Genomic DNA, 13,701 nt, shown 5'->3' with positions numbered 1-13,701 from the left:
TCCTTCCAAGATAAAAATGATGTGGCAATATTAGTATTTCAACACTGCACTTAGAGATATGGAGACCTGCAATTAACATTTACAATGATTAGCATCTTTGTAACATTAGTATGGGTCATGCAAACTATTTGAGAGAACAGCCAACCGCAGCCCTTTACTGAAGAAAGTTCTTCACAGTAGCCCAATTAAGAATTAGTGAAACCATGGATTGTGTTAAAAAGGCAGTTCTTGATATCTCACTGTAATGAGGAATACACTGGACGACTAACTAACCAAAGTTCAGACAGCACCCTCATTCGTGTTCTTTTAGCCAGCTGTATTTCTTTGTGAGAGCTAAACTGCATTCAGACAACTGTAACTTAGAGGGGCTGTCCCACTGCAGCGACCTAATCCGCGAATTCTGACGAGTTTGCCCTCGACTCATACTCGCAGCACGGTCGACACGAGGTCCTAGGAGGTCTTTGTAACTCTTCTTCATGCTCGAGAGTAGTCGCCGCGTACTCAAGGCCTCATCTAGGTCGCGGCGTATGTTGAAAAACATGTTGAAAAATGCCCGCGAGTAAAAAAAGGTCACCATGGAAAAAATCGATACTTTTTTTACTCGTAGGTTTAGTCAAAGTAGGTCGTAGTAGATCGGCATGTTTTTGGTAGGTAATCGAGGGTAGTCGAAGGTAATCAAAGATAGTCGTAGATAGTCTTCAACATACTCAAAGCTAGTCTTCAACATAGTCGAAGGAGGTCTTCAACGTGACATTTTTTTAAACTCTCCTAAACTCTTCTAAACTGGCCAATTAGGTTGCCACAGTGGGACAGCCCCTTTAGCTTCTGAGAGCTGTATTGCTTTGACAGCATGCCATGATTCATCAGTAGAAAGTTGTGATAATACAGCATCAAAAGTTTTTGCAAACTAATGCACTTCTTCAATTATTTGTTATAAATTAGATTTTTCTTGATTTTTGTATTTACCTTTATTGATTGATATGATCCTGTTTGATGGAGAGTAATTTACTAATTTTGTTTGTACTTCGCTTTTTAAAATTAAGTTTTGAGGTAGAATTAATTTAATATTTATCTGACATTGAATTGAAATCAATGCTAATATTGTAATGGTTTTACGCAGTTGTAATGATGGTCTCATGAGTCCCAGAGTTCACAATGCTTTCTCCATTTCCTTTCCCTGGTTCATTAGCTTGAATTGAGTTCTACACTAATCGCCTCTGCTCCCAGTTTCTGTAATTCAGCCAGGCCAAGCACAAAATCTTTTTCGGCACAAGATAGACACAAAATGCTGGAGTAACTCAGCGGGACAGGCAGCATTTCAGGAGAGAAGGAATGGGTGACGTTTCGGATCGAGTAGCGTCTTCAGGGTCTCGACCTGAAACATCACCCATTCCTTCTCTCCAGAGGTGCTGCCTGACCCGCTGAGTTACTCCAGCGTTTTGTGTCCATCTTCGGTTAAAACCAGCATCTGCAGTTCCTTCCTACACATCTTTTTTGGAAGAATGATATTTCATTGAGGACAGCTGCATATTAGAGTCACATGACAGGGGTAAGCAGACTGTCAACAGACATAATTGATAACTAGCTTGGCAGCATCAGGACAGAGGCAACACATCCAGTATGCTTGTCAGTATTTCAGAATCTGTCGTCCTTTAATGTTTTAGAATCTAAAGTTAGATTGTTTAAATGTGCTTTGTTGGCAAGAGCTTCAGTGATTGTAATACCTGCGTTTATTCACAAACTTTCTGTAGCCCAAGCATTACCAGAGGGTGAGAAATTTTAAATCACTGTTTAAAATGCTAGAATATCTCTGAAGGAAAGAAATTAAAAATGATGTGTTTGTACAAAGGACAGAAGACGTGCACTTATTTGGATGTAACTTTAGGACACGCCAGGGTGCTTTCCAGCCATTCAAATATTTAAAACAGTATGATCACTATAGTAACATATGAATTATTGAAGCTAATTGATGCACAGCAAACTTTCATTAGCAGCAATGTGCTAATGATCAGACACAGTAGAATGGTTATTTTTTCCAGGACACCAAGGAGTAATCTGTTTTTCTTGCTGTGGGATCAGTTACATCATCCTAAGAACACAGATAGGCCCTTTGTTAATGCTTCTTCAGAAAAGGTGCAAATTTGTTATTTCATTTCATATATTTCAAAATAACCAAGTACAAATTATGTACCCACCTCAGCAATTTCTAAATGCACTTTGGAATCAACGTACTTTGTCATCAAGAGTACCAATGATTTTAATACTTTATTCACAAATTTACTGTCTGTTTTAAGATAGAACATACTAAAAGTATAGGTACACAAAGGAAAAAGGAGGAGGAGCCCGAAGGCTGGGGGATGGGAGGAGACAGCAGGAGGGCTGAGGAAGGCGAGGAGACAGCAAGGACTAACAAAATTGGGAGAAACTAAAAGTATAATTCTGCTTTGGCATATTTCACACAGCAGGAGGTTTAGGGACTGAGTGGACAGAAAAAACAGCTGTGTATGGCCTTGTCCATCAGGCCAAAGAATTCTCAATGAAGCCTGCACAATCTAGGTGCAGTTAACACCAGACTAAATAAGGTATGGAGTAAGGAGGGAAGGAAGATGTAGACGAAGGAGAAGGAACTGCAGATGCTGGAATCTTGAAACAAAAAACACAAAGTGATGGAGCAATACAGCGTGTCAGGCGACATCTCTGGACAACATGGAAAGACCCTTTCCATGGAAAGAGGAAACCCATACAGTCACAGTGAGAATGTGTAAATCTCACACAAACAAAGGTCAGGATTATTGTAGTTATATTACAGCAACACTGCCTGTTTCTCTCTTAGTCGCCACACTATATCGGACAATCCCTTTCTTATTCCATCTATGCCCCTTCTCCCTTAAATTTCTATTTTTTCCAAGTAAATTATTTCTCGACATTACTGATTAAAGTTTAGAACCATCAAATGACTTTGAATTTAAAACGACCAGCTTTCACATGATGTCACAATGACTCGGCTAACAGTGATCAGCTTCACTGAAGATTTCATCCTATATTTCATGTTATTCGCAGTTAAAGCTTTAAAAATGCCAACTTTCACAATGTTTTTACATATTCCGATTCACATTTTCCCCCTCTAGGCAGAGACCAGCTTCACTGAACATTTTATGCTTTATTTCTCGACTTATTACTGATCAAAGTTTAAAAAATTCAAAAGACTTTGAATTTAAAACAACCAGCTTCAACTGATGACGTCACAATGGCTCAGCTAGCAGTGATCAGCTTCACTGAAGATATCATCCTATGTTTCACGTTATTCACGATTAAAGCTTTAAAAATGCCAACTTTCACAAGGTTTTTACTGTTAAAATCATTCCTACCAGCTGCCAACACACTTTGATACAATGTTACGACACAGGAACACTATGAACTTTTCACCTCACAGTAGGGGAGGGCGAATTGCAAGTGCAATTGGATTATTTTTTAAGCCCACTGCTGAGGGAGGCAGGGGAGTGCTGGAATCTTATGTTCTGAAATGGCATGAGTTGGAGGACCACTCCTCCCATGGGGGCTACTCCTCCCATGGGGGCACGTGGGGTGCGTTGGAGGAGCAGACCCGATGGGTCTGCACTTGATCTAGTATACTTATAAAATTCTCATCTTGTATCTATGTTTGTGTGTATGTGTGATTGTATTTTCGCCAAAACGGCACACAATAGTGCAAAAATGTTTGCAGAACCTTACTCTGCTTTTCCCGTCGTCGATGTAATAAGTTTCCTTCAGATTTGATGTTATATTACACAAGTTATTGATATTTAAAGTTTAAAAAAAGCCAACTTTGAGAATAATAACTGTCTTTGAGAGGGAGACTCTTCCAGCAGCTTCCAGTGATGATGTCACAATGGCATCTCACAGTTGTCCAGTCACAATGGGATCTCATTTACACAAGCTACCGTGAAGCTTCCGAAAACCGAAAATGACATCACAATGTGATCTCTGTTGCCAATACACAAGCTATGAGAGTGTTTTTCTATTGTTGTAAGGATAGGGACGTAGTGGGGGAGATTTAAAAGTTTTAAAGTGACATTTAAAAGTTGGATTTCTTCAAATCTGCACTAGCATTTAGGCAGTTATGACGTCACAATGCCCTACTGGCTACAATGTTTCTATCCCATAACACTGAGCCCTTCACAGCAAATGTCCTTCAAGGAAAGAATCTGCCAGCCTAACCCAGCACAGCAAAGTTTAATGATTAGATTTGGATAACAAAAGATGGCCTTGTCGGTGGCACCTACATCACATTAAATCTTAGTGCAATTGGATTTTTTTAAAGTTTAAGATGAGGAAGGGTGAAAAAATGAGTCGACCTGCACAGTTGGGGGCTATGGGTGAGTGGTGGAATATTATATTGGGGGAACGGGTTGCGTTGCGGCAATGGGTGAGTGATGGAATCTTACGTTCCTAGAGGAGGAGCCATCTTGGGGAACGGCTGCTAACCAGCAGCCGTCTGTTTAAGTCTCTTTTTTATTTTGTGTTATTTTTTTTGCAGTTTTACTGAGTCCTGTACCTTGTCTGTGGGAGAAATTACTTTTTAATGTGGGGGGTAGGGGGTAACATTATTTCTAGGTCCCTACCTGGTCGGTGAGGCAGCTTTTTCTCCAGGCTGCCCCGTCGACCCATCCTCGTGGCCTACCAGCAGGCGTGGAGCGCCGTTTCCTGGCGGGGACCGCCCAGCACCTCGGCTTCTGTGGCGTCACAGCGCTGGAGCGCTATCGCGGAGCGGAGCGGGCGATGCCTTGCCTGGATCGACGCGCTGGAGCTCCGGTGAGCTGTGACCGCCGAGATCAACACCTCCGGGCTGCGGGTCTGCGGAGCGGAGCGGGAGGCGCCGACTCTAACATCGGGAGCCTGGGAGCTCCAAACCGGCGCGGCCTTGTCGGCTTCGGAAGCCGCGGTCCCCAGCTAGGAAGCGGCCGTTCCAGGTGGCCACTCCGCTGAGAGGACTCTCCCGACGCCGGGGCAACAGCACCCGGCCAGAACGGCCAGGAACATCGGGCCTCCGTAGAGGCAATAGCGGTGGCCTCAATAGGCCTGACTTTGGGAGAACTGGAGATGGGGACTGGACATTGTGCCTTCCCCCACAGTGGTATCCATTGTGGGGGGATGATTTTTTTGTGTGTAAGTTAATATGTTAGTCTGTGTCCAAGATGGCTGTCGGAAGGGAGAGTGGACGCTGGCGCGCTTTAGCTGCCGCTGCTCTCTCTTCACATTGTGTTTTTGATTTTTTGTCTTTGGAGCGATTTCTGTCTTTAATTTGTGTATTGGTGATGTCCTTATTATTTATTTTACTCCGACTATATGTTTTTTCTCTTTTGATAATTTCTGTAAGGTGTCCTTGAGACTTTGAAAGGTGCCCGCAAATAAAATTTATTATTATTATTATTATTATTACGTTGGGGAACGGGTTGCATTGAGGGACCAGGCCTCCTACGTGACGGGCACCCAACGGGTGAGTGGTGGAATCTTACGTTGGGGAATTGGTTGCGTTGGGGGACCAGGCCTCCCATGGGGGTTATGGGTGAGTGGTGGAATATTGCGTTGGGGAATGGGTGAGTGGTGGAAATGGGGTGCTTTGGGGGAACAGGCGAGTGGTGGATTATAGTGTTGGGGACAGGGCCCAACGGGTCCCACTTGGTCTAGTATATAACTAAAAGTCTCATTTTGTGTGTATGTATGTATGTAGGTATGTATGTATGTTCCCAAAATACAGCCAAAATGATACACGATAGCGCAACAATTTTAGGGGCGCCTTACTCACCATTCGCCTGCGGTATGCAGTATTAAGTTTTGTTATATTTTAAAAAGTACATAACTTTAATGAACTTTATACTGTGAACGGAATAAGTTTCAACGTGGCTGTCGCGCCTGCGCAGTGCGCTCCCACTTGTCGGGCCCATCAGACGTGCCTTCATAATTGGAGGAGGGTTGCCGGGCCTGGTATCCGCGCAGGCGCAGTTGGGGGAGGGTCCAGCGGTAGCTTGCCCAGAAGGAATGAAGAGACGGAATTTGAAATAACTGAACGTCTTGAGGATCTCTGGCGTCACAACAGGGACCCCACGGGTCGTCTAGTAAATACTAAAAAGGGAATGAGGGTGCATGAGAGGAAAAGAAACAAGGCTGGAACTGTGAAGTATAAACTCTGCTGAGGCTGGAAATCAGAAATAATGTAAGAAATGCTTTAAATAGTCAGCAAGTCAGGCTGTCTATGGGGGAAGATAAATGGAGCTTAATGCTTAAAGACAAGTCAGATCTGTTAACCTTCACACATACCTGTAGGAGTAACATTTCAAAACAAGGCATCTGCTTCACTGATGTACTAACAATTTTGCGTTGTCCCTGATATAATCTACAGGCATTCGTATTATTTTGAATCGAAAATTGTCATTTTTGATTGTTTTCCTTAGAATAGAGTTAAATGAGGAATTGCATAGCGGGAACAGATAGTGCTGATCCTTCATTTAGCTTTAGAGGCCACACTCTGGGGTGGCTGCTGAGAGAGAACCTTGTGAATAGTGGGAAGTGAAAGTGCTGATCTTTCATTTAGCTCCCGAGGTCACTCTCTGGGGTGGTTGCCGAGAGCCTTGCAACATGTTCACCTGCGGAGCAAAATTTACTGTGAAATTGGGATGGAATTGGGATGAAATTACTTATTACAGGTTGATCTGTGGGAGATAGCTTAAGGACCTCAGCTGTGGATCCACCAGCCTGAGTCTGAGATTGTTTTTTGATTTTTCAAAATGATACTATAATTGGTAAATATAATCTAGATTTAAGTACTTCACAAATATAAACCTGACACCACTGGGGAACTGCGGTGGCAGTTGGAGCTGCATACAGGCCGATGGGTAATGAATAATTGAATGGTAACAGAGTTTCAAGGTTCAATATAATGAGGCTCTGCTGCTGGAAAAAAACCTCCTGCTGCAGAACTTGAGCTTCAGTGTCAGTGTACAATTCTTTAACCTGCGTAAGGTGTATTAATCCTCTCCATAACATATTTTGGGTCTGTAGTCTTATTGTCAACCTTTAATTAGGGCTATAATTCCATCACTAACCTTGCCTCACATCTGTAACCCAAACCATCACTTTATACTTGGATAATCTTCCACTCACTGGCCTGCCTGAGATCTATTGTCATAGTCTAAGGTGCTCTGGTCTGCTGGCCATTCGCCTTTTTGAGTTGCAAGGCTCTGCACTGGGAGATATACATTTCAGTGTCTGGCTTCTTTAACCTTGGTACAATGTAACAATTGGCACAGGGTGTCCAATACTGCTCATCTCTTCATTGCTCTGATTGGGACTTGTTTAATGGTATGTGGTGCAAACTTTATATCAATCAGCTAAAGGAATCGGAATCAATTGTGATTTGATCACACAATAATCCTAAACAAGTACTTGTCTGAAGAAGGGTTTCGGCCCGAAACGTCGCCTATCTCCTTCGCTCCATAGATGCTGCTGCACCCGCTTAGTTTCCCCAGCAATTGTGTGTACCTCCCAATCCTAAACAAGCCCTGGCTTTGTTCAGAGAGAAAAAAATAATCTCTACAGCACAAATAGTAATGCCTGAATTATAATCGGAAGTGGCGGCGCTGGGAACGGCTGCGGCTCGCCTGCAGTCCGTTTGTCTTTACTTTTTTGTGTTGTTTTTTTTCGTTTTGACTAGTTACGTTTTTGGTTTTTAGGTTGTGTTTATGGGGGGGGGGGGTGGGTGTTGAAACGGGGCTTGCTGTCTCTCCCTTCGGGGGAATACGACTTTTTTGTCGTATCCCCCTTCTCTGCCTCCGTCTGCGCTGAGGCCTAATGGCGGAGCTGGCGACCTCGAGACTCCGGAGGCAGCCTGACAGGACTCGCCCTGGGCTCGCTCCCGTGAGGGCGGCCCAGCTCGAGGCTGGAACTGCGCTCCCGTGAGGGCGGCCTGGCGAGGGGCTGAGACTCTCCCGTGAGGGGCTGTGGCACTCCCATCGGAGCGGCCCAGCCCGAGGTGAAACGGCACTCCCGTCGGAGTGGCCCAGCCCGAGATGAAACGGCACTCCCGTCGGAGTGGCCCAGCCCGAGAGTGGAACGGCACTCCCGTCGGAGTGGCCCAGCCCGAGGGAGAACGGCACTCCCGTCGGAGTGGCCCAGCCCGAGGGAGAACGGCACTCCCGTCGGAGTGGCCCAGCCCGAGGGTGGAATGGCGCTCCCGTCGGAGTGGCACAGCTCGAGGGAGGAACTTCACTCACGTGAGGGCGATCCGGCTCGGGGCTGGAACGGTGCTCCGGGGGCTGGGACAGCGTTCTGGCGGCGGTGACCTGAGTCCGGGGTTCAGCCGCGGGCCAGCGGCTGCGTACGCTGGACTGGAGGGCGGCAGCTTCGACCACCCCGGGCCGCGGTGTTTGAACCCGCCCGTTTGTGGGGTTCGGTGAGCCGCGGGACTGTTGTGCCATCGCCCGGTGGGGAATCGCCTCAGCGCAGAGGGAGAAGAGGAGGGAAGAGACAGTAACCCTAAGATTTTTGCCTCCACCACAGTGAGGAGGTGTTTGGAGGATACACTGTGGTGGATGTTAATTTGTGTTTATTGTTGTTTATTGTATGATTGTATGTATGATTGCAGGCACGAAATTTCGTTCAGACCGTAAGGTCTGAATGACAATAAAGGTATTCAATTCAATTCAATATTCAATTCAATTCAATTCAATAAAAGTATAACATGGCTTTTTTAGTGAAAAATATAATCTTCTGTATTTCAGAAGACCGGGGTAGCACAGTGACGCAGCAGTAGAGTTGCTAACTTACAGCGCCAGAGACCCGGGTTTGATCCTGACCTCGGGTGCTGTCTGTATGGAGTTTGTACGTTCTGCCTGTGACAATGTGGGTTTCCTCCCACATTCCAAAGATGTGCAAATATGTAGGTTAATTTGGCTTCTGTAAATTACCCCTAGTGTGTAGGATAGTGTACGGGTGATCGTTGGTCAGCATGGACTCGGTGAACCAAAATGCCTGTTTCCATAATTTATCTCTAAAAAAAAGACAGCAACATTTTGTTATCACATTACATCAGTAATGATCAAAAAATAAACTGCTGGAGGAACTCAGAGGGTCAAGCAGCATCAGTGAAGAAGGATTCTGACCTGAAACGTCACCTGTCCATACCCTCTACAGGTGCTGCCTGACCCATTGCATTCCTTTGCTTTTTTGCTCAAGATTCCAACATCTGCAGACTCCTCTGTGGCATTCAAGCAGTTTTACCATTCAGCTTTGTAGACAGGGAATGTTGGCAGGATACTTTGTTGTGGTGGGAGTGAAGCAATGTTCGGGGAAGATTATGGGTAATGGTTTAGTTTATGAACATTTCATTCAGTCCTACTTCCTTTGCATTTGAACCTCCATCCCCGTGAGCTGGAAGATGCAAACTATTTAATTAATCGTGTTGAGGAAGGCCATGTCAAATAGAAATGCAAAGCTAGAAGACAAGTCTTTTGAACAGTGATGGCATTACACCACTTACGAAAAAAATCAATTACAAGCCATGTAATTAAAGAAGCTCTAATGAGAGAATCTTTCATTACATGGTTTGTAATTAATGATAATTCTATATATTTAAACAACAAGTAGCGGTTGATCTGGTTTCTTTCCCCTCCTCCTCTTCAAACATATTCCTTGGTTCGAGACAACATTGAGCCTCTATTATCTTGCCCAAATAATAATTTTCTTTGTGTGAATATAGACGGAGAATGTTGGCAGGATACATTGCTGTGATGGACTGGAGTGGAGCGATGTTAGGGAGTGATTATGAGCAGTGGTTCCCAAATGTTATTCTATGCCTACTTTACAGCAATGAGCTGGAACCTCAGTATCCATAGGCCAAGAATAATTAGTGATCAATGGGCCATTGCTCCATGAAATTCAGTTCCACATTAGGAAACATATTCAGCACCTTGACCTTGAAGAAATAAAAGTTACATTGGGGCCATGGTGGAAATTACTGTGCAGTTACAAATAAATTGATGGTTTTATTAAGTCATAAACTTGGTCATAGGGAATATAAATTAAAATGGTTTATTTTAAGTAGTGGGTCAGCGGTTGGGATGATAATGTACTATGGTAACTAGTTTAGGAAACAGTCTCCATCCAGAAAACATACAAATATTTCAGTCATTAATTGTGGCAATGAGACGGTAAACACACTAAATGTATCCAGTTCTTCTATAATACGCAACATTGCATGGATGTCTTTGACATCAGTCATGTTTAGTAATGTAGCTCCAGATACTGTAAAATATTGTGCTTCCTGATGAATTATCTACTATTCAGAAAGCCCTGATCGGCAGAGGGTTACATTTCCTATTCTTTCCCTCCCTCCATCTCCAGGATTGGTAAGAAGGTCACAATTTAGACAGATGTAAGAGAGTTGAACCTCTGTATTGAAGTCAGTACTACGTCAGGTCTGGTAGCTGAGTCCTCAGAAGGAACTAGAGGTTTTTCAGCAACATCCTTTCTTCCAATGCTCTTCCAGCATCTTCAGTACTCTCTTCCATTCTTTCCGTCAACTAATTCCATTCAAGTTGAAAAACTGAGACTCCAAAGCCACTGTAAAAATCATATCTATAAAGCTATGTGAAGCATTGGACTTTGTGGATTCCAAACAACCAGCCAACTGAGCAAAATAGTTGTGATTTCAAGGGCTTAGCGGGGACTTGCTTTTTATTTCAGGCACATTGTGGCTATGGATCTCATTTCACTTCTCTCGTGACCCATTGTTCATCTGTTTGTTTGTTCTTTCTTTCTTTCTGTTTGTGTACCCAGGCAGCCCCTTGAGTAACTTCTTTGACGTAATTAAACAACTTTTTTCAGACGAGAAGAACAATGGGCAAGTAGCTCATCCGCCAGCTACGCCAACCAAACATGGCACAAACAGCAAGCGGAATGATTCTGATTCTGTTGACTCTGGTTCTAGAGGAGACTCTAAATTTCCAGCTGGGAGAGAGAAGGCAAAGATGGTGCCAAATATTGGGACACAGGAACAACCTTAAATCCATTTAGAATTAGTCCCATGTTCTAAAAGGATGTAAATACCAGACTATTTTGGTACAATGTCCATAGACAGATTGTGTATGGTGGAATGATTGTATGTAACTGAGGATTAGCACGTGCAAGCCCCTCTACAACATTTGTTTCCCTGTTTTTGCTGCTCTCCTTTTATGATGACCTGATTTATTTCCACTCTACTGCCAGGAATTGTCCAGAAAACTTGTTAACTCTCCTCTGGTGAATCCTATGGCTGCGGACATTTGTCGAAGGAGAGGCAGCTGATATCTTGGTGCATGTGGGAACTTGGCGCCCTTTTGACGCTTAACACTTGACCAAACCGGAGCTGCTGCATCCCAGGAAAAGGAACGGAATTCCTGGGAGAGACTTGACACCCTTCAGCAGCAGTATGTCCACCAGAGAGGGGATATGGGGGCGGGTGGGAGGGGATGAACTAAACAGCACTGCATTTATTAATATGAGCTCCGGCAGCTACAGTGGACTTTTTTCTTTGTTGAAGCAGGACTTTGGTGAGACTGCTGCTGATTGGTAAGAGATCGGAGAGTCAGACAACATAGCAGCAACAAATAAAGCACGAACAACTGTACCAACCCTACTCTCTGTATATTTTCTGTTTGTCTCGTTGTGACACCTTGTTTAGCTGTAGAAAAAAAAACAGATTCAAACACTGTGTTGCCAGTTATAAGTTTGTCAGTATTATTTATTTTCAAGGTAATATATATGTGTATATAATATATATATATTTTCATCATTTCACAAGGGCACCATGTTCAACTGAACTGTGTTGCTAGTTTACTATCATGGGGGTTTGATCACCCACCAGTGTAAAAGGCTACATTTATTGTGGACATTTTATATATATTTTTCCCCCTTTCTGACCTTATTTATTGAACCCCAGTAATTTAACAGAACGTCTCGGTGTATGAATGTTGTCTTTCATTGTGAATGACTTATAGAGGCAACACTTACTGTATTAAAGGAAAAAAAATATTTTGTCCAATTTATCAGAGCTCTGTGAACAATATTAACTTATTCTGTCCCAATTCAAGGAAATTGTAGTATATGTTTAAAAAGCAAACAGTAATTTAAAAATGTAGAATAGCAGTAGTGTCTGAAATGATTAACTTATATTGCTATTTGTTAGTTTCATATCAGTGTGCGTGTACCACAGGTAAATTATTGAAGCAGTTCCTGTACATAATTAAATTAACAATGGACTTTGAACCACTGGAAGTTACTGTTATTGAATTTATCTTGTATAACTGTGTGCATGTCAGACATGGTTTTTTCTTTGCATGATGTTGCTGTAATTGTTCCCATAATGCTCTGTCCTCTTTCTTGCTCTCCTCTGTGCCCACACTAATTAATGCTTCCTTACACTGTACCTCTGCAAAACTGCTGGACTACAACATGGACGGTACAAGCAGGAAGGGGAAGAAATAAAGCAATACTTATATTGATATCCTTCCTATTTTGTACTTTGGAGAAAAAAAAAACTTATTTAACAGACCAACTATCAAAATGTACCAACCCACCCCCCACCCCCTTGTAATATAACTGTGAGCAACTTCAGTGCAAGATCAATAAATTCATTCAATTCCACTACTTTTGTCTGCTGATATTTTGCTGATGGCCAGCAGATGGCGGGCTTGCTTTATTCTTCTCTCAAGTCCAGGACTCCAGCTTTCTGTGGATTAAAACGGGATCACTTGCCGTCTACAGAACAAGTAGCAACTACATTGATCCAACCATGTGTCACAAACATACTATATCTGAACATCTTATTGATATGAGCAAACAGAAAAATTGCCACAGGGGCCAACGATGGACTAAAAATGCAATCAAGACCAAGACACAAGTAACGACATAATGCTGTAATCTTCAGCAAAACACAGTGCTGGAGAAACTCAGTGGGTCAGGCAGCATCTGTGGAAGGAATGGACAGGTGGTGTTTTGGGTCCAGACCCTTCTACAGTCGGATTGTAGTCGGGGGAGAAAAACGGAAACCGTTCCGCCACCTTCAACGTGATCTCATCACCAGTCACATCTTCCCATCCCCATCCCTTTCCGCGTTTCATAGAGGCCCCTCCCTCCGCAACTCCTTAGTTTGCTCATCCCAACCTGCCCCTCCCCAGGAATTTCCCCTTGCTACCGCAGAAGATGTAACAACCATCCCTACTCTTCCTCTCTCGCCTCCATCCAGGGACCCCGGCAGTCCTTCCAGTTGAGACAGAGGTTCTCTTGCATATTCACAAACTACTACTGCATTCAGTGATCCCAATGTGGCCTCCTTTACTTTGGCGAGACCTAGCATAGACTAGGCGACTTTCACCAAATAGCCATATCCCTCCCTCCGGCGTCACATTTAATTCCTTCTCTTCTCTCCTTTTGTCGCCCTTTTGTCTTCTTTTTACCTGCAGCCTTTATCACTTACTCCACCCATCTGCCAATCCAACCCCTTCACCTGCATCCACCTATCACTTACCAGACTTTGCCCATCTCCTACCTCTTTTTTCCTCCTTTCTCCCCCCCACTCTATCTGAAGAAGGGTCCCAGCCCGAACGTCATCTGTCTATTCCCTCCACAGTTACTGCCCAACCCCTGCCTTCCTCCAGCGTTTTGTGA

At 43.7% G+C, this 13,701-nt stretch overlaps 1 protein-coding gene across 2 annotated transcripts in view; it reads left to right on the top strand.

Annotated features, from left to right (window-relative positions):
• brsk2 (BR serine/threonine kinase 2) overlaps positions 1-12,678 on the top strand; it is a 705,112-nt gene extending 692,434 nt beyond the window's left edge. The window contains exon 20 of one of the 2 annotated variants that reach the window (XM_033038920.1): positions 10,834-12,678. In XM_033038920.1, coding sequence (XP_032894811.1) covers positions 10,834-11,060 — 227 coding nt within the window. In that variant the 3' untranslated portion in view covers positions 11,061-12,678. The remainder of the gene's footprint in view (positions 1-10,833) is intronic. The other variant, XM_033038919.1, reaches the window with a different exon arrangement.
• Positions 12,679-13,701: the final 1,023 nt, after the last annotated feature.

The sequence above is a fragment of the Amblyraja radiata genome, chromosome 20 (assembly GCF_010909765.2).
Source record: "Amblyraja radiata isolate CabotCenter1 chromosome 20, sAmbRad1.1.pri, whole genome shotgun sequence".
Lineage (NCBI taxonomy): Eukaryota > Metazoa > Chordata > Chondrichthyes > Rajiformes > Rajidae > Amblyraja > Amblyraja radiata.
The sequence above is the reverse complement of the archived record's forward strand: the minus strand, read 5'-3'. Positions and strand labels throughout refer to the sequence as shown.